At 40.8% G+C, this 25156-nt stretch overlaps 1 protein-coding gene across 1 annotated transcript in view; it reads left to right on the top strand.

The window, feature by feature from the left end:
* The window catches only part of PLA2R1 (phospholipase A2 receptor 1), a 59470-nt gene that overhangs the window by 5692 nt on the left and 28622 nt on the right, over positions 1–25156 (top strand). Inside the window, exons 4-13 of the mRNA XM_066634222.1 lie at positions 1642–1755; positions 3137–3280; positions 4938–5126; positions 6570–6727; positions 7517–7624; positions 14350–14459; positions 17444–17613; positions 18716–18933; positions 24227–24372; positions 24950–25034. Coding sequence (XP_066490319.1) covers positions 1642–1755; positions 3137–3280; positions 4938–5126; positions 6570–6727; positions 7517–7624; positions 14350–14459; positions 17444–17613; positions 18716–18933; positions 24227–24372; positions 24950–25034 — 1442 coding nt within the window. The remainder of the gene's footprint in view (positions 1–1641; positions 1756–3136; positions 3281–4937; positions 5127–6569; positions 6728–7516; positions 7625–14349; positions 14460–17443; positions 17614–18715; positions 18934–24226; positions 24373–24949; positions 25035–25156) is intronic.

The raw sequence follows: 25156 nt of genomic DNA, 5'->3' as shown, positions 1-25156 counted from the left end.
AATTATTCCCATTATGTGGGCAGCAGTTACAGATTGCATGCTCCTTGCCAGGGCCCCTGAAAGGAATTTTATCAGGGAATACAAAGTTTCTTTTGGGCCCCTCTACAAAGGGGGAGGGATGAAACAGCAGGGGAGAGTGGTGATGAGTGAGCAGAATGTGGGCAAGGAGGAGTGAAACAGGGTGGGGGAGAGTGGATACCAAAGTCTTTCATAAAGGGAGGACAGCTGGAAAAGTCTTTGGAGCCCAGGTCTACCTACCCATGTGGCTTTGGCAGCTAGATACAGGAAAACCAAATGCACTCCTGAGTCTCTCTAAAATCTTTTAAATATAGAAAATCATGTAGAACAGATGTTCTCAAACTTTGAGGGAGCTTTACTCCTTCAGTAAGTTCTTGTTGGGGAGGGGCTAGGGCAGTGACGGGGAAGGGGCTAGGGCAGCGACGCTAAAAGGGACGCTTTGCACTTACTTCAAGAAGGCAGGGCTGCAGCAGGCTGCAGGAGGTGCGGGGAGCCCTGCACAGCACTTCCTGAGGCTTGGAATGTTTGCTAAAAGCGGGTGCAAAGCAGCTCCTGCAAAACGTCCCTTAAAGGGATGGGAGGAGCGTTACATGAACTGGTGGATCATGACCCACCAGTTTGAGAACCACTTATGTAGAAAATTAGCATCATCATCATATTTACACTCACACTAGAATGGAAAGTGTCCTGTGCGTAACAAAACTTGCTTCTGCAGCAACTGTAACCCTACAGTTGCAGGGCAGGAGGTCTGGCCTAGAGCCTCTGTTTGCCTGAAGATAACATCCAAAGGTTGCCAGTTCGAGGCCACTGGCACTGTGAATGGTGAGACCTTGAAGCAGCTGACGAGCTGAATTATGCCGAGTTATTCCACGGGCTCTTTGGCCGCTGTCAGCCTGTGTGGGAGGAAAATGGAGGCCAGAATGTGATACCAGATCATAAAAAGATCCATCTGAAATGTTGTGGTTCTTGAAAGACAGAACCTTCTTCAATTGTAAAAATCCCTATTGGGATTTAGTATAGCCTGCCCATGTAAACCGCCTTGAATTAAAGTCTGAGGAGAAATCTGACGACCAAGAAAGGAGGTATATAAATACCTGTATTATTATTATTATTATTATTATTATTATTATTATTATTATTATTATTATTATTACAGCTGTGACACTGAACTCCTATACACTCCTACATGGCAAGCAGATCCACAAGCCAAAGAGCTACTATAGCAGGCAGATTCCTCCCAAATTTGATATTCTGTTAAGGAGTGTTGGGTATGTTGTGTACCCATATATGGGTTGCCAGCAGCTTGCCAGTAGCTGTAGCCGCACACTTATGGTAGTATCCCCAGCATCCAGTGTGGGCAACAAGTCTGAGTAGATAAGAAAATGTAAGATCCCAACAAATTTCTGAGCCACCTGCTTTGGCTCCTGGGCCTACTTTTTGACCGTGGGCCTGAATACAAATTACCCCCTTTACCCCCCCCCCCCAGGTCCTGCTCCTTGCACCCGCTACCTATGTCTCATGCTTTCCTGGCTGTGATGTACACCACGAATTTGAGAACTCATATTGATGAGGTTGGTCTGCACTGGTATTGTACTATCAAACTCTTTATCTTTCATATTGCAGAGCAGCTGAAAACAAAAGAAGTTCTACTGTGGATAGGCTTAAATCAGCTGGATGAAGCTGCTGGTTGGCAGTGGTCAGATGGCGCACCCTTGGCATTGGTGAATTGGAGATCTGGTATCTGGTCCTCCTTTTGGATATATATTGTAGCACTGTAATCCCTTCAACTCAAAATATGGATGGAGTAAGCTATACAATTTGCCAGTGTAGAAAGCAGAAGGATCCTAAAAATTGTTTCTTGATCAAAGTTATTAGGATTCAGAGGTGTAATATGATCCAGAACCAACCAAGGGCTCATATCTGAAGGCTGCATGAATGGAAATCAGTATTCCTAGAATATATGATAGCCCATTAATGTATTTGCATATCTTATCTTAGGCTGAAGAGGAGCAATTTTGCTGACCCTGAAAGCATGCAGGCTCGACATTGCTGTCTGTATTTGATACAGCAGCATATTATAAATTATTTAGTGTTATTGAATAATTGAGGCCATATGCAGTGTCTGTGTTGCATTCTAAGAACTAAACATGAGTGGATAGGGAGGTGGAAACTCAAAGCTTGATGTTGCTAGATTTTCTTGTAGCAAGCAATACCTAAAAAGTGGAAACTTTTTATTTGTCATTTTATGTATTCTAACAACCATGCCGGATTAAATGTAGGTGTGATTTTATACCAGGGTTGCACGTATCTGAGCCAAAGTTTTAATTAAAAATGCACACCCTGGAGATATTGCTAAGAATCTCCCATACATACATACCCATGTATGACTCAAAAATAATTTTCATCACAATTTGGGAATAACCTGTGAAGTAGTGGAATCCCCATCATTGTGACAGATGGGGGTATGTGTGGAAGATGGCTAGTATATTGTAAGAATTCCTGGGTGGTGCAGTGCAACTCTCTCTGTGTGCTTGTACTAATGGGGACACATTTCACCCCACCCCCACCCCCGTGGAACCATGTCAGTGGAGGCTGGATTACCCAGTTTCATCCTGTGTAGCACTCTGCTTTTTGCCATAGGAGTGAATTGAAGCAATTGGCATATATGGGAGAAAGTAAAAGAACAGCACCAGGATGGGTGCTAAATCCATTCCCTGCCTCTATAAACAGCCATTGAAGCTACAGAAGCCTCCTTCTATCTCTGTAGCCCAGTAGTTCCCAAAACTGATGGTTCCCTTGATCTACTGGGCCACTGGCCGCGGCTCCCCATTAGGACTACAATCCAGGGTGGTGGGTTTTTTGTAGGATTTCTGTGGCATCCCTGTCTGGTTTCCATGGCTCCCTGGAGAGCCACGGCTCACAGTTTGGGAACCACTGCTATAGCCCCATCCTTTGTTTTGCTTCTTGGTCTCGGTCTAGTGAGGGAATGTTGGTAGAGCAGGACAGAATGTCAGCAGTTGGTCTTTAAATATCAAGGTGAAAAATAAAAATGCTTAGAATGTAGATATTAGAATGCCTTTGGTATACATGTTATTGTAAGTTTAAAATATTTTTACAGATCCTACTGGCGGTTCTGTTGGGCAACATCACTGCAGAGTATTTAACACAAAAGTACAGCATGACTGGCAGAGTTATTCCTGTGAATCTGGATTACCATACGTATGCAAGAAATATTTAAATGCTACTGACCATGAAGCATTTGGTGAGTCTGCACAGCAATATAATTTGATTTGAGAAACTTTTAACAGTTGGTAATTTTTTTAAAATAAAGGGACATGTATTCTGTGTTGATGCATCATAGGTTTTCAGCAGTTAGTTATTTGGCATTTATTCTCTGAGCAGTTGTGGGTTCCCACTGAATGCAGGAGAATCATAAGTACTATTTATGGTTCAGTTTCCATTTGTTTTAAAGTAGACTTTGAACCCAAATAAAATTCTGAGCATGCCCCTCTTTTCCCATTTGAGGGCAAGGAGCACATTCATTTCTTTAAATGAGAAATTAGTCCTACAAAAAAAATTTACTATGTAATGGAGAATAACATTCCAAATTTTATTTTATGCTTTATACACTGTCCTGGTGTTATACATTCTAAGCTAAGGCCAGAATCCTAAGCACACTTTTGAGAAAATGAGTTCTTATGAAACCTACCGGACATACTTCCTCATAGGGCAGAGGTTTCCAAATTGGGGCGTTGCAAGGCCCCAACCAACAGAAACCTGTTGCTACCCCCTTAAGGGGCCTGGCAACATCACACTGGTGGCAATGGCACTCCTGGGATTACACCACTGCTGTAAAAAAGTATGTTTTTTACACATACTTGGGGGTAGCACAGGCCCTCTGGAGGGTGCAGGAGACCCACGGCCCCCTCTGCTGGCCTCCCTGCACTCCAGAAAAGCTCCCTAATGTGATTGCGACCCACTTTTGGTTTTCATCCCTATTTAGAACTGGATGTAGGTTATGAAAGCAAAAAAAAAAATTTTTTTTGTTCAGCATCAAAAATTATGTTTTAATTGCAGCATGATATAAATGCATATTTGTGTGGTTGCAGTCTAGACTGGCATTTTGGTTACTGCTTCTGCCTTTCAGAGCTCCCTCCACAAATGGAAGCATTTTCTGTAAGTGTCCCGCTTGTGGGAGAGGTTTGTGGGCAAGCTGAACAGTTCCTTGCATGAGTAAAATGCTCCTTCCATTCATGGAAGAAGCTTCCATTTGTCATGGGAGCTCCTAATGGCAGAAGTGCTAGTTGGGGTGCCACCCACAGGCATTCATTGATATCTACTGTTAAGGGTGGTAACTGCTCCATGTTGTCACTGAATTTGTGGAGCATTACTATTCTCAAGTTGTTGTTAGACTTGAGCAGACTAGCTCAGCATCAAAGCTAGTCAATGGTTAATTAAATTTAGAATGTATTTAAAATAATTAGTGTATGCAAAAGCACATGTGTCCTTTTTTTCTAGGTTAACTTAAGTAGTTAACCAGTGTAATAAGTAAAATCTCTAAAATCAATCTAAAGATTTCACTGGACTTTTATTAGATCTCAAAAGTGGAAGCATGTATGGATTTTTAATTTACTCTGAGTCTAGAATAAATGTTAATTCCAACTGCAACATTCTGCATTATATTGAGGTATTATTCCAGTTTGTAGCTAAGTACAACAGAGACTCCTTCTGTGTTGTTAGCCACTGTATTGATTGCTACTTGATAGAGCTTCAATAAAGACTGACCTTGACAGCTCATTATTTAAATATTTGCACGTAAAATAACTGTTAGGAAGTGTGTGGGGGGTATGTTGAGAGAGAGAGATGACTATTACTACTACAGTCTTGTTTCCCCCCCCCCCTTCATTTTAATTGAAAAGATTCATGGAAATTTTATCCCACTGATTGTGACTATAATTGGTATCCATACAATCGTTACTGCTATAAACTTCATAAAGAAGAAAAGAACTGGAATGAAGCTTTACTCTCCTGCCAGGATGATAATAGCTCACTTATTAGCATAACTTCTTTGGCTGATGCAGAGATCATTATTAACCTCCTTGAAAATGGTGAGTTTTCATAATTAGTTCATGTTTAATGTTATTCTAAGGTACAGGCAGTTTGGAGTTTGAGGAAGCCACTATGGAATTCTTTATGTCAATTGCAAGGATACAGATCTGGATTTTGGACTTCTCCCAAGAGGTCTGGATTTTGAGGACCCTTGGCTGTTTGTTTGGCCCAATATTCTACACTGATAATGCTGACTCCGCATCACTACAGAAAGATCAATTATTTCTGATAATGGCCATGGAAAAGACATGGATGTCCTTTCCAGGGCTGCCCTAAGGAAGCATTTTTCTGGGGAGGGGGGAGATTTACAGGCAAGATCTGTAGAATCTTGCAGCACAATCCTATGCATGTCTGCTCAGATATAAGTCCCAATGTGTTAAATAGGACTTACTCCCAGGTAAGTATGTATAGGATTGTAGCCTTAGAGATATAAATGCAATTTATTATACACTTGATATCTCTATGGTAGAATGAAAAGCAATCAATATATGTGCTTAAAATGTCCATGTGAGTTAATGGACCAAAAGGATCTAAGGACTTTTTAATATAAAATTGCATACATGTAAGTTTACAAGTCAACAAAGTGTGTAGATTATCTTTGAAAAGTAAATAGGAAACCACTTGTTTGTGACTGTGAAATGGTTTTGTAAAAATATTAATTTTAAATAGACATTTTCAAAATGTCTATTGAGTGTGTTATTGTGTGTATTTCATAAGACTAGAGTCAATTGCCCTAGTGCAGGGAACCCTTAGGAACAGGGTCTAATTGTGAGCAATTTGTCCAACTGGCTTAAAGTCTACCCTAGTGCAGGATGTATCTCATTAATGTTGAGCGACCATACACAAAAATGGTGGATGTAACCACAGATCATGCTATTTATTTGCTATTTATATATCACATTTAAATCCTATTTGTCCTCTAAGAAGCTTAGGGTAATTTTCATATGAATGCATAACTTTTTCAGTGCATGATATTTTAGGTTAAAGGATAATGACTTTCCCTGAAACCACACATAGTAAGGCTGCAACTTTATACACACTTACTTTGGAGTAAGTCCCATCGCACTTAAATTCTACTTTGCCTAACTACAGAAAAGACATAACTTGTTAAAGGGCTCAGGTGTGGAAGCAATCTAGGAAAGAGATGCTGCCCCCCCTCGGGCTAAGTTGTTGAAGGATGACAGCCAGATGTCATCCAGAGCTCACACAAGAGCTGACAGTTACAAAATTGGAAAATTGTTGAGCAAACAAGAAAAAAGTACCTGTGCATGTCTGGAAAGCTTTGAGTGTTTTAAAGGGGTACTAAATTATGTGTCTAGGGTAAAAAAAAAATGCTAAGACTGACAATATTTGAAATGTAAGTTTGTTTTAAATTGTGCTGTTAGTGAAAAAACATCTGGTTTTCCAAATCCTCATCAAATGCACTTAATAATATACTGTAGAAAATGTGAATGAAACTTGGATTGGACTGCACAGTAATAAAACTCCAGTTGAGTTTGAGTGGTCTGATGGAACTTCGGTGACACACACTAGCTGGCACAAACAAGAGCCAAATATTCATCAGAGAGAAAGCCAACATTGTATTTCAGCTCAATCACATGTATGTTTTCTTTCTTTTTCTTAAAAAAATTAGTAAATATTTATATCTCTTGATGTTGGACTTTTTGTCTTTTCTTTTTGACTTGAAGGTAGAATACTGTGTGGTTCTTTTAAAAGTATATTCTGAGACAATTTACATAAAGATTGCTTTTTCACATAACTTACTTAAGAATGGACCTATATACACCCAGAGCTGTCATGCCTATCTAGTCCACACCTACCATCAACAGCATATATAGCACTTAGCTCTATAGGACTTATATATAAGCTCTTATATTCAAAGAAAGTAATAATTACTAAGTTCCATTGAAATTAACAAGATTGACAGCACAATCCTAGCCATGAATCCTAGTCTCTCAGAAGCTTAGCCAGTCCCTGAGAGAGTTCAGAAAGGCAAGCAGGTAACAAATGTAGTGTAGAACAGGCAACAAGCGAACAAAAAGCAGTATAGAATATATGATGATAGATACTTCCAGAATTTTATCTTATTTATCTTAACTAGTTCTGATTTAATTCAAAGCTTTTATTCAATAAATGTAAAATATAAAAATAAAAACCTTATGATGACATCTAGCAAATACTGAAGCTGACACTACTGATGCACTGAATAATATGAGATTCTGCGGGGGGGCGGGGGGTCCAGAACCACCCATAACCTCCTCTGTCATTTAAAAGGCATTCAAATTGACTGAAAAGCAAACAGTTTTCTGCCTATATGCATATGAATAAGTTCATTAAACTGATGAGCTATTTTGAAATAATAGTGTTTAGGATTTTTTTTTTTAACTAGGATGGACTCTGGAAAGTTAAAAGTTGTGAAGACAAATATTTTTATATTTGTAAAAAAACTGGAAATGTTGGAAATTTTATTTCTGAAGTGGAATCAGGCTGTCCAGAGGTAAGCTGACTATGCTTTATTTAATGCTTTATATAAAACGGTAAATATTGGAAACATTTGAATAGGTCTGGAGAGAGTTCCAGGATGTTTAGGATTTCACATTTTCACATTTAACAAATTAAAATGGCAATTTCCTGAACATATTTTGTTGCTATGGATATCTTGAAGGATGTATTAGAGATTAGCACCCAAATTCAGTGACTCCTTGCATAGGCAAATCATCTGTGTATGCATGAGGATCCTGCTTATATATCCATTCCTCATTCATGTTGATGGAATGGTCAAAACTATGTCTCTCCACTGAGACGGATGGGGACCTCTTATGTTGGTGCTCTATCTGCACATTAGATCACCTGAAGATCAATGGATTGATGGCACAAAGTTTTCCTTGAACTCTTTTTGCGGAGCACTTGTATTGTCAGCAGTTTTGACTAAAGTTCCTGTATCTTTCTACATCAAAAGGCAAAGTACCTTTATACACCATCTGTACAAATAACTGTTACACAGTGCCTCATCTCATGCATGGCTTTCATGGTTTTTCTAAAGGAATGTCAGGGTCAGAAACATCTATTTCTTTGGCATGCCGAACTGTTTACATCCTTTGCCTTTTGATGTAGAAAGATATAGGAACATCAGTGCTAACATTATGTTCGTGAAACAAGGTAGACTCTAGGAATGATTGGCAATTAATTTTTTCTTTGGAATATTATTAATTTGGTTCACCTGCTTTTCCTCTTTTCTGAAAATAATTACAGCAGTATAGTTATTTAAAAGCAACACTTGAACATTCATGGAATTTAACATTTTGAATTCTGTTGCAATCTATGATATGGGGCCCTTAAAAATACTTTGCAAAATATAGACACACACAGTTGAAGAAAATAGTAGATTGTAATGTAACTGTGACAAGCTTACCTGATACGTATTCTGACTCTCACATGTGATTTTCATCTTTCAAGGCATGATTGTACATGTTGCTATTCCTTGTGTTCAACTCTCAGGGAGAGTTTGGGAACCAGTAAGTGTCTGCAGGAGAGAGGAGGAGGAGGCTGCAACACAATCGCACCATTGCAGGGGAGGAAAGGGGTGGTTTGTTTTTTTTTTAACTTATGTGGGAATTGCTATGGCACTTCCAAACAACTGTAAAATGAAAAAAAAAACTTCCTGTTTTACAACAAAAACCAGAAATGGCTTTTTTTTTCTTTTTCTTTTTTGCATTTTACAGTAGTTTGGAGGCACAGAGAGGCCTGCAGAGGAAGTCTTAGGCCCCTTGGACCCTCCCCCGGGGCTCCCGAGGGACAGCGACAGAACTTCCCTGGCTGGGGAATTGTGATACCCCTGTTTTGAAGCCTGTACTTTAGTTGTTTAGTTCCCCGGAGGCAGTGATAGAGCTTCACTGGCTGGGGTGTTGCAACACCCCAATTTAGGAGCCTCTGCTCCTACCTGTATTCAGATTCCAATTTAATTTCAATGGTTCAAATATATGATTTTACATATTTTCCTCTAGGAAGATGGTTTTTTAACATCTTGGAAGTTAAATATAATTATACATAGCTGAGTGACAGTGTTTAACTCCATGAGATTGCTGTGAAACAACAGCCCGTTCTAGTGCTGTCTGATAGTCTACTAGGCCGACATGTCAAAGATAGTCAAAGAGGCCAACATGCATGGGCTTTCTAACTTGCTGCAATATTAGGACAGCTCTATCTATATCTATTTTGTAGGTAATAACCAGCACACCAAACTGTGTCTAGAAGCTAATAAATAGCCAGTGCACTTGGAACGAAGAGGTATAGTATGTTCACTGTAGCCTACAGTTGCAACAAGATATACTGGTGCAGGATGCAACTTCCACACAGTCTTTAAGGGGAGACCCATGCTAAACGCATTGCAGCAGTCTGTTGGCACAGCAGGAACAAATTTGTATAGTGTGAGTTATGCACTGTAGAGGACCAGCCAGCTGTGTCTGGTCTCAGACATCAGAGTTTTGGCCAGGACTCAAGATAGTTTCACTAATAAAAAGAAAAAAGTAGCTAAATTTATATTTCAAAATTAGGTTGTAGTTTTATAAGCTACAGAAAGTCCTCCATCAATTGGGAGGCACTTTCTTACTCCAGGGTGTGTCTCACTAGCAGGTTCTTGAATCTGCAATCAGTCCTCTGCAGTGGAACTTTCCTCCCTGAAGAGACCTGTTGGAGAACAACTCTGCAGGGCTTCCACATATTACTTCAATAGGCTCTTGACTGAGGTTGTGTGATACAGCTGTCTTCATACTTTGGGTTTATTGCTATTTTTTTTAAACTATCAAATGCTTTTATAAAATGTCAGAATGATTACTTCTCTGAGCATTAATGAAAAATCCTTAGGCTTTGATCAAGGGACACTACATCACCTTTCACCAGCCCTGCCACTGCCCACTAGCCATGATTACCTGTGTCATCCCCTAGCAGCCTTATCCCTTGCCATCATCCCTGTCACACCCCAGCAGTCACTCTGCCCCAAATCCCAGCACTTCAAATCACCCTGCAACCATTTTCGTCCCTCTTCCTTTTGTCCCGAATGTCTCCTCATTTCTGCTTCCCACTACTTTAATAAACAGAGAGGATGGGGAAAAGAGGGATGAAATTGGGAGATGAGGGGACACTGGCAGGCCTGGAGCCACTCTAGTCTTCCTTTCCTCACCTCTTTAGAGGGCCAATCCTATCACTATTAATAAGTGCATCATTATCTTTTTTTCTTTCTCCTCATTCATAATTTTCGTTGGTTTAGACCAGGGCTCTCCAGACTCTGGCCCATGGGCCAGATCCAGCCCCTTGTCTAATCCCCCACCCCCATGAGTGGCACTTACTGTTGAGCCACTCATTTCCCTCTTGATTACTGCACAGGGTTGCCTTGGCAGTCACATCAACTCTGTCATCATGCTGCGCAACCTGCTGAGACACTGGGCAATAAACACAGTTGCCCAGAGCGTCCCTGTGCAGTTGTGGAGAGCAATAAGGCACAGCGCTGGCTGGGACAGGGGAGGGTTTTGCCGGGACACAGCGGTCTTTGGAGTCTGCTGGTTTAGACCAGTGAGAGTGAACCTTTTGGGCTTGGCATGTCAAAAATTTGGAATATGCCTAATCTGCTGGTGTGCCACCTCCCCCCAACAAAAGAGAAACAATTCTTTTCATATTCATTTATGTAAAAAATACAGTCCAGTCATGTGTGATGCTATATATTACATAAAGAAACGTCAATAATTACAAAAAGGAAATATGAGTAAAACCAGCTTGGTGGTTGTCCAGTGTTGGTGGACACTGGTGTGTCACAGGTTTGCCATCACTGGTACAGTCTTTAGGCACATAAAAGCTTGAAAACATTATCTTGCTTTATTTGTCTTTATTTTTCAACAATTCCTGACAAATTGATGATTCCATATCTTAGTAGACGTTGCAACAAAGTGTTCTTTGCTCAGCTGGCCATGTGCCATGTGATTTTATTACTAACTGAAGAACTGTTTTTCCCCCAATCTATAAACTACTAACAGAGGGCAAATGTTTTGTTACTAAGGTCAAATTCCTTAAGCTAGCTGTCTAAACACTAAAACAATGATTATCTCAGCACTTTCCCTAAGCCAGCCTTTGGAATGGTATTATGGAGCTGTCAGATGCTTGATGAAGAAGAAGGGAAGGAATGTTGTTTATGAAGCTGACAACATTTAGGTTACCCCAGGGTTATAATACTTATATAGCATCAATTGAAATGCCATCATTTTAGACCAGTAGCGCAGCACAAATCCAATTAAACCAGCATAGTCCATTGACATCAGGGGAAATAAATTAGTTAATTGGATTGAGCTGAAAAACATCTAACTTGGCGATGATTGACATGATTTGTTTTTCAGCCACAATGATGTTCCTCATACACTGTGTAGCTTAGACTGTCCAGGATCATAGCTATTTTTTATGTTGCATGGAAATATGTAGTTAAGCAAAGTTTCTTATACAGTATGAGACTATAGTCTATGTGTAGTGCAATATTTTTACCTTTTCTGGGTCTGACTTTTTGTCCTTCTAGTGTCTCAGGCAGATGTCTTTCAGAACCTATATCACTTTATTTGATAACAAAGAAACATTTAGTGTAAACAATGGAAAATGATTCCATGTGGTGTTAGCATTTTACTCTTATAGGAGAAACTGGGGTGCTTTTAAACATGGGAATCTGAATCATTGCAGTATTCTTAGAAATGGGATGCCAGTTAATCACCAGCTTTATGGTAACAATAGGACACAAAGTGTATCCTATAATAATAATAATAATAATAATAATAATAATAATAATAATAATGCAGGTGGTATCTTGGTATCCATTGATTTGACTCACCATTGATACGGAGGTCCACCTTTAAATGCCTTGTAACATGGAAAAAGCACCAAAATTCAATTTTCTACCCTCACACTATTAAATAATTATAATTTCATTCTGTTAGATTCCATTATTCACTCCACCTAATGGCTGAATGCAGTATAGTGACTATACCAATGCACACTGGGATGACAATGCAAGAGCAGGAAACCTGGAAGAGGGTCTTTAAAGTCATTTTTCCACTGATTGGTATCCACTGGGTTGTTTTTTTTAATCCACTGGGGGTTTCAGAACCCCCCCCCAGTGGATAACAAGGCACGACCTGTATTTTGAATTTTAGCAAAGAAAGGAAAAAATAACATATAAAAAAGTATACTGCATACTCATTAATACAAACTGCTAGGGAGAAGTAGGTAGTCCGAGTGATAACATTTGTAGAAGGAACTATACATATTTAATATAAGTGAAATGGAATTGCTCCTTTGATGATTTTAACCAGTGAATAATGAATTTTAACCATAAACGAACATTAAAATTTTAAAAAATCCTTTATAAAGTGTGACTCAAATTGTCAAATTATTCGAGAAGTTACTATAAATTTATTTTGACAATTCTAGTTTCTGGAATGAAAATTCAAACTGCTTCCGTTGTGAAGTTCTGTTCTGGGCCTTTTACACTCAGGTTTTCTATGAAGTTTGAGATCTGATCATACCAGAGTGCAACCAATTTAAGATGGCCTTTCCTCTTAAAATATACAAAGACTAGTATTTAATTCAATCATGGGTTTCTTGTTATTACAACATGAGGCTGACAGCAAATTGCACTGAACAGAGTTCCCTCATGGAATCGGCTTCAATTAATTCAGGAGTCTCTAGTAACATTTCAGTGTATTTGATACAGTTAACTATGTTTAACTCTTTTGGTCTAGGGCTGTTTCAGATTATAGAATTTTTGAGTGAAGGAGGTCATGTCAGTGGTAATAACAATCTACGGTACACTGGGATAGCGAACTTCCCAATCTGCTGATTTACATTTCCTTAACAGTCATGCATCTTTCAGTACTTGATAAAGTTCACTTCTACCTATGTTGTATAATATTTTTAAAGTAATACGGCACAATCTTATATTCCCAAAGATGAAAATGTAGGCACAATACAGTTAAAGCCAGAAATTTATATTTAAGGTAGGAGAAGGACTGTAGTTAGGGGTCATAGCTCTGTGGTAGTATATACTTTTGCATATAGAAGGTACCAGATTCAGTCTCTTCAGATAGAACTGGGAAAGAACCCTATCTGAAGCCCTTGCTACCAGTAAGTTTAAGCAATATAGAGCTGTATGGTTCAATGGCCTGTCTTGGTGTACGACAGGTTCCTGTATAAGTCTGAGCTCAGCTTTTTTATTAAAATAACTGAGATCTAAAAGCATGTGAGTATGGTTGGATTGTGTTCACTATGTTAATGTGTTTATGTATGAATTGAAGTTGCATCATTAGTGGCTAATTCCATGCTTGGGATTATTAGAAAAAGTATTGAGAATAAAACAGCTAATATAATAATGCCGTTTTACAAATTGATGGTAAGACCACACTTGGAGTATTGCGTCCAGTTCTAGTTGCCACATCCCAAAAAGGATATCGTGGAAATGGAAGGAAAAGAGCAACCAAAATGATTTCTGGGCTGGGACACCTCCCTTATAGGGAAAGGCTACAGTGTTTGGCACTCTTCAGTCTAGAAAAGAGGCGCCTGAGGGGAGGCATGATTGAGACAAACAAAATTATGCAGGGGATGGATAGATTGGATAGAGGGATGCTCTTTTCCCTCTCACATAACACCAGACCCAGGGGACATCCACTAAAATTGAGTGTTGGGAGAGTTAAGACAGACAAAAGAAAATATTTCTTTACTCAGTGTGTAGTTGGACTGTGGAACTCCTTGTCACAGCATGTGGTGATAGCATCTTGCCTAGATGCCTTTAAGAGGGATTTGGACAAATTTCTGTAGGAAAAGTCCGTCATGGGTTACAAGCCATGATGGGAATGCACAACCTCCTGATTTTAGAGGTGAACTACCTCAGAATGCCAGATGCAGGGGAGGCCACCAGGACGCAGGTTATATCTTGCTGTCTTGTGTGCTCCCTGAAGCATTTGTTGGGCCACTGTGAGATACAGGAAACTGGACTAGATGGGCCTATGGCCCGATCTAGCTGTGCTCTTTTTATGTTCTTAAGTGGTAAAATAAATGAATGAAGAGAATGAATGAAGAGAATGAAGAGAGGGACCATTTCCCTCTGGCATGTGTTTGGGTAACATATAAGTAATTGTGTACAGATATCTGCACTTACAGAATGTACTGTATCAATAATTATGTTTATTTTTGAAGGGATGGGAAAGGCATGGTGGATATTGTTACAATATCGACAAAACCCCTCGAAGTTTTCATCACGCATCCAGTGGCTATTACTGTCCCTCACTTGCAACAATAATGAGCAGGTAGCTAATTCTATTGGACCATCAAAAAATTATTTAAGAAGTAAAAAAATAAAGATTAACTCCTGAGTGTCATTGGAGGAGAAACCAAAATGAAACAGCCAATTATCAACTGGTTTGAATCTTAGGTAAATTGCTAAGACTAAAACATTCAGTTTGTTGTTGCTTAAATCAGGCTGTGACTGGATAGAATTAATCAGTTGTCTGCTAACTGGAATTGAAATACTATGAGACATGTCATTATTTGTGCATGCAAGCATTCTGACATTTTAATTCATTTTGATTTGCAGAAGTTTCATTGTAGAAAGAGGTGGAAAGCTTGCTGACAATCCTGACACATATGTTCTCATTGATTCCATATGGAACTATATAATGTGAACTGTTAGAATTGTTTTGCTTTAACAGCTGCTTTTCAGTGAAAATGATAAAAAAGTCTTTGCATCTGTGTATGTGAATTGCATAAACAAGAGGATGATTAAATTGGATCATCTACTGTTAAGTGGCTGGATTTTCTAATGGTTTATTACACTTTGTTCTCATTTTGACCAAATTCCTAAATGGTTCTAAACTGTGTGCTGAACTTCTGATTATATATGTGACTAACAGATGGGAACTAGATAGTTATATAGAGGACAGGTCTATCAGTGGATATTAACCAAAGGTAATTAATTGAAACCTCAGGTTCAGAGTTAGTATTCCTCAGAATACCAGTTTCAGGGAGGTGGGGAACAGAAGGAAAAGCTAGAAGCTTCTAGATGGCTATAGTTGGAAAGAAGATGTTGGACTAGAGAACACTTGATCTGATCTGCCTGGGCTCATCTTACAATTTTATATTGCCAAGAAATTGTTTTTGCACATTTTGATCGGCATAATGCTGATTATGATATCTTATTTTTATTCAAAATAAAAAGTGGGAAGTGTACATTATATCCTTGGCTGAGATAAACAAGTATCACAAAGCAACTAGCTATAGTAAATACGTAAAGCAGGGTGCATTGGTTCCCCTCTCCGCATTTGATTTATGGTTGTTGGTTTGTATTATTATTAACAACAACAACAGCAACAATAATATTTATATACCGCTTTTCAACAGAAAGTTCACAAAGCAGTTTACAGAGAAAATCAAAGAAACAACTAATGGCTCCCTGTCCCAAAAGAGCTCACAATCTAAAAAGATGCAAAAGAACACCAGCAGACAGCCACACAGCAGTAAATATTTTCCACTAAGTACTTGCACTTGTTTTAAAAAAAAAAAATCTTACAAAGAATCTGAAAGGAGCTCATGCTTGGGGTTTGACAGCCCTTAAGACAGCGGTTCCCAACCTTTACACAAAGGTTGGGACCACTGCAAATATTTGCAGTGCAGTGACAGTGACGACAGCACCTCCTGGATTATGCCATCGCTTTGAAAAAGGGTTGTTTTTTTTTACATACATGGGGGTTGGTATAATCCTCTGGAGCGTGTGAGAGGCATGCCTCCTTCTGTGGGTCTCCCCTCACCTCAAAACTGCTCCCTAATGCAGTGGCATACATGAGGAAGGTCAAGGGGTCCTGGGGGGGCAACATTGCACTGCCATCCTCCCTCATCCTGCAGTGCACCCCCCCGTGCCATCCAAGGCCTTTTGTACAGAGGCATTCTGAGGCATTTTTAAGCTTTTAGAAGACCTTCTGAGGGCCAGGGATGCCTCCCCAGTATGCCTTATCAATGCCTTATCAATGCCTTAGAATGCCTAATGCCCTAGAATGCCTTCTAAGGACATTAAAATGTCACTTCTGGTTTCCTCTATGAAACTGGAAATTATTTCTTTCAACTCTCTGAGGCCTTTACAATGCTTCCATAAGGGAGCAGGAAGCGGCAGCTTGGCAGGGAGAGCAGCAACCTGCGGACTTGGCCCCAGGAGCTACTGGGGCCAGGATCGCCACTGCTCTAATGCAATTGTGACCCACTTCTGATTTTTGATATGAAATGGGAAGTGGGTTGTGATCATGTTAGGGAGCAGTTCTGAGGCATGGGGAGGTCCACAGAGGGGATCACAGGCTCCTGCGTTCCACAGGGGAGGGCACAGGCTCCCACACCCTCAATAGTGACCCCCCAGGTATATAAAAAAAACAACAACCCTTTTTCACATTGGTGGTGCAATTCGGTAGGCGCTGTTGCCATCATCACTGCTATAGACACTCTGCTTAAGGGGGAATGCAGTGGTTCTGGTTGCCCTGGGGAGGTCGCAACCCCTAGGTTGGGAACCACTGCCTTAAGAGAAAGTATGCTTAAGAGCTACAGAACTACCACCAAGAATGACTTTCTGTGTGGTCTTATTGCTCTGAGTTGATGCACAAATGATATGTTTAAGAGGGTACTACCAACTGGTCTTCAGGATTATTATTGGGCACAGGGAAAGCAGTGGTCTCTTGGGTACATACATTCCAAACCATTATGACTTATGACCTAAAACCAGTTTCTTCCATGGCACAAGTATTCTATGTTTATGCGTGGTGCCTGCTATAATATCAACACAATCCTCTTATGCATGTCTACTCAGAAAAAAATCCTACTGTGTTCAGTGGGGCTTACTCTCAGGAAAGTGTGTAGGATTGCATCATAAAAGAGGACAAAGCACAGTATGTGGCATGTAAGGAGCTATTTGAAATTATATAAAGAACTAAAATAATTCCAGTGACATCTAGCACGTGACTTTACTTGTACAAAAGGACCAGATAGCTGATTTCCTGGCAGAATTACTTGAACATGGAGTCTGTTTAGCATCACAGCCTACTCTTTGTGTCACTGCAATTAATATAGCCCAAGATTAGACCATTAAGTGCTTTGTTTGTTCTTGTTTTTCATTTCATTCAGTTTCAACAAGTTGCTCTTAAAATAGGCTATTCAAGCGTTTTCCCCATTGCTTGAAAGGATAAATTTTAAAAATGCCTGCTAAATTTTAAATTCAGATTTAAGGAATCTGATTACTTATTTTTAATTCTTAAAGGTTTGAACAAGCTTTTCTCAACAGCTTGATTCATAACACAGTGAAAATCGATAACACTTACTTTTGGATAGCCCTACAAGATATGAACAATACAGGAGAATACAGTTGGCTAACTGAAGATGGAGGACCTCACTGTTTAACATTTGCAAACTGGAAAAAGTATCAGCCCAGTAAGTTGTATCTTTTATGGATCATTTATCTACTTGGGGCAACATTGTGATTAAATTTCTTTTGGTTTTCATTCTCTGTTAGATAATGCACGATCAATTAAGGTTGCATCATGTTGCAGTTCTGTTTACTTGCTCATTTCATATACTGCATATCTTGTCCTTCAACAGTGACCTCTACTGGTTAAATACAGGGAAAATATTAACAGATTTCAAAGGCATAGCTTTTTGCTGCTTTATAGGCTTTTCTTAAATAACTAAGGACTCAGTCCTATCCAATTTTCCAGTGCCAGTACAGACGTGCCAAAGGGGCATGCATTGCATCCTGAGGTGAGGAGGCAGTCACAGAGGCCTCCTCAAGGTATGGGAACATTTGTTCTCTTACCTCGGGGCTACACTGCAGCTGCACTGGTGCTGGAAAGTTGGATAGGATTGGGCCCTAAGGCTACAATCTTATATACAATCCTATATATGCAAATAAGTCCCATTGAACTTGGTAGGGCTTACTTCTGAGTAAACATACATAGGCTTGTGCTGTAGGGCTGCCACTTTTCTTATAATTTCCTACAGCAGTGGTTCTCACACCGGGACCCACTTTTTAGAATGAGAATCTGTTAGGACCCACCAGAAGTGACATCATCAAACTGGGAAATTTTTAACAACCCTAGGCTGCAATCCTACCCACACTTACCCAAGAGTAAGTCCCATTGACTATCATTGTTGAAAGAATATGCATAGTAGCTTGTTAAAAGTACAGGTCTGTAACATTTCCCCAAATGCAGCCACATATCATGGGAGCATCAAGTCTAATCTATTAAAAATAAAATATTGAAATGAATGGGGACCCACCTGAAATTGGCTCACAACCCACCTAGTGGGTCCCAACCCACAGTTTGAGAAACACTGTCTTAGAGTGCTTTGGTATAGTTATAACTTGGTAGCAAATATGGGTGTTTCATTTACATTTTGGCATTATTTGTACCACCAAACAACATTTCTCTTGCAATGTTTCATATATTCTGCCCTCTGGAGGGAAAAGTCTAAAAACCAATGCTTCACTTAAATAATTTTACTTGATATTGAAGGCCTTTTCCCCCTGTTTTAGGGCATCCAGGAGGGTGTGTTGTTATGCAACAGGAGGAACCTACTGGCCTTTGGGAGGTGAAAAACTGTACGAACTTCAAGGCTATGTCACTCTGTAAGCAAGAGGTCCAATCCCATGATGAAAGTGAGCCTAATTTTCAACAACCACATTTTCAGCAATCACGTATATCTTGTTTGTCTGGATGGGAATCAGACCATCATCTGCTTAGCTGCTACAAGGTAAAGAGAGGACCAAGATCTTACCAAAAACTCCAGTGAACTGAACTTAGGAATCCATTATTATCATTATACTTTGTTCCAAAATAACATAACCATGTAATGTAAGCCAGAGTGATGTATACCTGGAACAATTCTGATTTTCTAGCACCTGTATCTAATAAATCATTGTCACTATTTTTTCCCCTTTTGTGGATGCTTTATCAACATTTTGTTAGGTCTCATTCTTTAGGATTAAGTTCCCTCCCTAGGATTTCTAGAAGGTACATGTCTAAGTCTATGCATCTTGTGTCTAAACCATTGGTTCCCAAACTGTGGGTTGGGACCCACCAGTAGTTCGCAAAACTGACTAGCTCAGTGGTTCTCAAACTGGTGGGTCACAACCCACCAGTTTGTGAAAAGGTTCCCCTGTCCCTTTAAGGGGCAGGAGAAGGGGAAAGGCAGGAATACTATCCCCAGGATTGCATCAGTATGGGGGGGTGAGGGGGAGCTTTTCACTCATGTAGGCAAGGCTGCAGGAGTCGGCAGGAGGTGCAGGGAGCCCTCCGCAGCCCTCCCCAAGGCTTGGAACATTCAGAAAAAGTGAGTGCAAAGCACTTCTGTTTTGCAGGAGGTGCTTTGCTCCTGCTGTTTCTGAATGTTCCAAGCCTCAGAGAGTGCTGCAGAGGGCTGCGCAGGGCTCTCTGAACTCCTGCACCCCGTTGCAGCCCTGCCTACATAATGTGAGTGAAAAGTGCCTCCCCCAGCAACATGATCCTGGGGATAGCATCACTGCCCTAGCCCTTCCCCCACCAAGACTTACTGAGGGAGTAAAGCTTCCTCAGAGTTTGAGAACCACTGGACTAGCTAATAGTTGACAAGGAAAACGTATTAAGCCTCATGGAAGGTGAAACGGACAGTGCAATCCTATGCATGTCTACTCAGAAATAAGTTCCACTGTATTCAATGGGGCTTACTCCCAGGAAACAGTGTATAGGAGTGCCGCCAGAGCTACATGTGTGCATTTACTCATGTGTATGGCTCTTTTTAAAGGCCAGGCAAAGGGAAATGCAAGGTCACCAGAATAATATCAATTCATTGAATTTAGAGCTCAACAAATGCTTCGGAAGGTACCCCCCCCCCAATGGTAAAAGGATAAAAACAGAGGCTTGAGTAGCTGGTAAAGTGAAACTTCTTTTTTTTAGTCTTGTAAAGCTAGGTGCATCCAGTGGTGGGATTCAGCAGGTTCTCACCTATTCTATAGAACCCCTACCTAATCCAGCTGTTGGTTCTAAGAACCGTTTGCTGGCCAGGGAGCTCACACCTTGAAATGTCAGGGCTAACCCTCCTGGGGGAAGCAGCCATGTGGGGCCAACCCATCCCGGGAGGAAAGGGGGTCGCTCCCAGTGGGTGCCAAGGCTGCTAGGGCTGAAGGGGCAAGCCGGACGCGGCCAACTGGAGTCTCGCCCGCCCCGCGCTGCGCCTCCCCTCCCTGGCTGAGCTGGCTGACTGGCGAGTAGACTGCTCCTGCGCCTGGAGGCTCCTTGGGCTCAGCTCTCCATGTGGGTTGGGGGTGTTGGCGGGATGAAGAGGAGGGTGCCAGAGCAGCTCCCGCCCAAAGAGCCCCCACTGCCTTCGAGGGCGAGCCCCCCCCCATGTCCATGGACACACAATGGAACTTACCTCTGGGTAGGCACTGAGCACAATCCTAACCAAGTCTACTCAGAAGTAACTCCTATTTTGTTCAATGGGGCTTACTCTCAGGAAAGTGTGGTCAGGATTGCAGCCACTGTCAATCGGAAGGAAGCATCTCATCCTCCCCACTGAGGCTGTGATCCAATCCACACTTTCCTGGAAGTAAGCCCCTTTGGCTATAATGACTTACTCCTGAGTAGACATGCATAGGATTGTGCTCAAAGGCTGCAGTCCTAGCCACACTTTCCTGTGAGTAAGCCCCTTTGGCTATAATGAGACTCTATAATGAGTAGACATGCATAGGCTTGGGCTCTCATGCTGCAGTAAGCTCTGTTGACTATAATGGGACTCACTTCTGATTGTCCCTACTTCCCTACTTACATAGGGATTGTGCCCTTCCCACAAGCACAGGACTGCACCATGGGGTTGGTTTTCATCCTTGGGGTTTGGGAATGCAGTTTTGTGCCTGGGATCTTTTCATTGCAATACAACGTGTTGTTGCACAATGATTGTATAATACACTATCAGACACATAAAGGCGATGCTCCCACAGCTGAAATTCCTCAGGTTAAAAAAAGGCAGGAATGTGGCACAAAACATTACTTCATTAAGGGTACAATCCTATGCAGGTCTTCTCAGAAGTAAGTCCTGTTGTGTTCAATGGGTCTTACTCCCAGGAAAGTGTGGATAGGATTGCAGCCTTTGAGCAGAATCCTATGCATATCTACTCAGAAGTAAATCTCTTTATAGCCAATGGGGCTTGTTCTCAGGAAAGTGGAAGTAGGAGTGCAGCCTTAGGGCACAATCCTATGCATGTCTACTCAGAAGTAAGTCCTATTGTGCTCAGTGAGGCTTTCTTCTAGCACCTGTGCAGTCACAATGTAGCCCTGAAGTAAGAGAACAAATGTTCCCTGCCCCCCACCACAGGATGCAGTGCATGCGCTATTGGTACAGCTGCACTGGCACTGGAAAATTGGATAGGATTGGGTCCTAAGTCCTCTTAACTGTAACTTTCCAGCACCAAGTCCTGGAGGTCTCCTTGTGACAAGGGAATGCTTGTTCCCTTACCTCGGGACTGCAATGTGGCTGCATTGGCTCTGGAAAGTTGGATAGCCCTTAGGCAACAATCCTACTCACCTGGGAAGCAAGCCCAATTGACTATATAATGTGATTTACTCCTGTGTAGGCTTGCATAGGATTGGGCTGCTATTCCCAGGTAAGTGTGCTGAGGATGGTACAGTTAGCATTGCTCCTTCTCTAGCAGAAAAGTTCCTTTAGGTTATTCTCCCCCCCCCCCCCCCCATGCAAGTGAAATGGCAGGCTGACTAGAAATTGAAGATTTTTTGAACAAGTTTGCAAATTGGGTTTAGGTCTTATCACCTAATGAAGAAGAACTGGAGAAGCACTGGGAAGAACTTGTGATCAGGGTGAACCTCAAAACCTGCAAGGCTTGTTACATGTGCTGTTAATTTTCATTTTTAGGCTGGGTTGTGGGTGCTTGGGCACCTACACAGCTGCAACACTTTCGAAGGACTATGGCGGGGAGGTTCTGTCTCACCTGCCTCCCCACCCACTGCAGGCCCCTACTTTGCACTCCCTGGTCAGTAGCAGCCCTCAAACTTGTGGGAGAATCACCACTAGAGTAGACCAAAGTGATGGGTATCTGCTGTTGCCTGTCAGAAAGCAACCTAGAAGAACAGTCCCCTCATAGTACTTTTTTGCTCATTAGTGAAACTGTCCTTCAAGGCTGCCATTGTCTCTCAAACCCTGGAAGTCAACAACTCCCCTTGAACTTGTTGGCCTTCTGAGTAGACGTGCATTGGATTGCAGAATTGGAAGTTGGAGGGGGAAGCTTTAGAGTTCACTGGAATTCTTTTTGGGGCTGGGTGGTAAAAGCAATAGATCAGCATTTCTCAACCAGTAGTACTCATACCACCAGTGGTACTTGAGGTGGTGCCCAGTGGTACTCATGGCAGGACCCCCCTAGACCTCCACTGCCTGGCAGTGAGACCAGCAATAAGATGCAACAAACAGTGGTAGGAGGCTTAGTTCTGCTTTTCTTGCACTCAAAAAAGCCCTCCCATCTACCCTGGGAGCCCAATCCTATGCATGTCTACTCAGAAGTAAGTTCCATTATAGTCAATGGGACTTACTACCAGGAAAAAGTGGATAGGATTGTAGCCTGAGCCTCTCTCTTACCGTGGTTTGTTGCATCATGTCTGGCCTCTTAGTATGGAAATAACTGGTGAAAAAGTCATTCCAGTTACTTCCAGTTGTACTTCCCAGAGGTGGGCCATGCAAAATGGTACAGCAGGCAAGAGGCAGATGCTGAGGAATGCTGTAATAGAACAAAGAAGAAGGGGAGATATAAAGATGTTACTATGCTGTTGTTGCTTTTGGTTGATGATGAGGTGTCAGACTATGTGCTCAGTGCACTTTTGCTGACCAGATGTTCACCACTAAAAGTGAACCAGATCCTTGAGAGGATTGACTGCTCTGGTAAAAATCACCAAGTTCCCACTGAGAAGGATGGTGGCCCAGCTCAAAGCCCAGTGCAGCAAGTTGGTTTGTGCAGATGTGAAGGTGCTATGCTGCTGTGGTGTCTCCAGAGGTTTGTAACCTGGAGCCCTGGCAGTTCCCACCTCCTCTTCTTGGTGCCTTCCTGATTTCATTATACAACTGCCTTGAGAATTCAAGAAAAAATGCCCATTTGAAGTGTGCATTTCAGCCGCATGTTTATCCTCCTTGGAAACTAGTGGCCAGAGGCCTGTAAGTGTGACTATAGAGGACAGAATTGCAGCCTTGCAATTTGGATTTAGACATTGGGTTAAAGTTACAGTGCAATCCTATGACTGTCTACTCAGAAGTAAGTCCCATTATGTTCAATGGGACTTACTCCCAGGAAAGTGTGTACTGTACAGTATAGGAGTGCAGCCTTAGTCTTTCAACTTCCTTTGCGGCAAGCAATTGAAGCTGAGTTGCTCATTGCTCATTAGGACATAGAACCTGTTGTTAATTTATTTGAATCCCACCACTGGGTGCATCCCAATACAGTGTCATTTGAAAAGGTGGGCCATGGTACTAAAATTTTCAGAAACCACTGGTCTAAGTCATGTACAGATGTTCACATGAGTACTAAAGTACCATGCAATACAGAGTCTGCCATTTCACATACCATAGTAGCTAAGATAGATTTGAACCTCTGATGGTATATTTTCAGACGATTGTGTTTATATGAATAGCCAAAAAGAACAGACATCTTGGTATCATAATTAGTGCAGGGGCAGATTATAGGAGAATACATCAGTATAGCATATAGCAGTAGATTAGAGCTTTTAGCAATGTGTAATAATTGGGGGGCTAGGCTCAGTCAGTAATACTTGGTATGAACAGAGGTTCCATTCTTAATAATAATAAAAATATGTGTGTCCCTGCTTTCAGCTGTGAAGTGTTGAAGTTTAGAGTGACATAGATACAGAAAACAAAGGTGGCATAACATGTTTCTTCTGGATTTTTTAAATCATATGTATATTTTTTTCCTTCTGTCTTTTTTCCCTTTTCATATGATTCTTTGACAATGTGTGATGTGAACTATTTATTGTGGTGTTTATTTTATTCACAGGTGTTTCACAGTGAAAAAGTACTAATGAAAAGATCTTGGGATGAGGCAGAAGCACTGTGTCAAGATTTTGGAGCACATCTTGCCAGTTTTACACATGCTTTTGAAGAGGATTTTTTGAACAAACTCTTAAACACAATGTTCCATAAGTAAGGCTATGTTTAATATCAGATGATTTTTTTTCCTGGGGAAAAAAATTAAAGTGGGCTGTATGAAACAATGTTTTCTTTAAGATTCTTTTCCTATGATGGGACAAAGAGCTAATGTAAATCTTTTTCTTTATTTTGAATTTGTAATTTTATTGAAGAATAGGATATTTCTGCTGTAATGATATTCTGTATAAATCAAAGAGAATAACAGGATTTAGACAGAAATGTCAGAGACTGTATGTCTGTCATCTCATAGTATCTTGGTCTCTCTCTCTCTCTCTCTCTCTCTCTCTCTCTCTCTCTCTCTGCCATTAACCATTCATTCATCTGGAGAAGTAGACTCAACACAATGCTTCCATACAGTTGTATGGAATATGCCATTTGTCCCCCATTTTATTACCTTTTTTCTCCTTGAAAGATGAAAAATTTCAAAAAAGCTCAAAGATGACTCAAACATATTAACAGCTATTTCAGCACAGCTTCAAGTGTGCATCTTATCTTGATGTGCAGTAGATTAAAATGGTGGCTAATGCTATCTATCTATTACCTTGTTTGATTGTTTTATTTTTAATCACAGTGTTGAAGAGAGAGAATTCTGGATTGGACTTAACAAAAGGAACCCATTATCTGAAGGATCCTGGGAATGGTCTGATGGAACTCCTGTAAATTATTTATTTGCTCATTACCTTACAAGCTTAACAAAGTAGAGAACAAACTATTCCTCCATTCCCATTGACAATAAATTTCCTGCCCATTCAAAACTAGTCTAATTCCATCTCTTTAC

Source organism: Tiliqua scincoides, chromosome 1, assembly GCF_035046505.1.
Source record: "Tiliqua scincoides isolate rTilSci1 chromosome 1, rTilSci1.hap2, whole genome shotgun sequence".
In the NCBI taxonomy this organism is placed as follows: domain Eukaryota; kingdom Metazoa; phylum Chordata; class Lepidosauria; order Squamata; family Scincidae; genus Tiliqua; species Tiliqua scincoides.
This window is presented reverse-complemented; position numbering and strand designations above follow the sequence as displayed.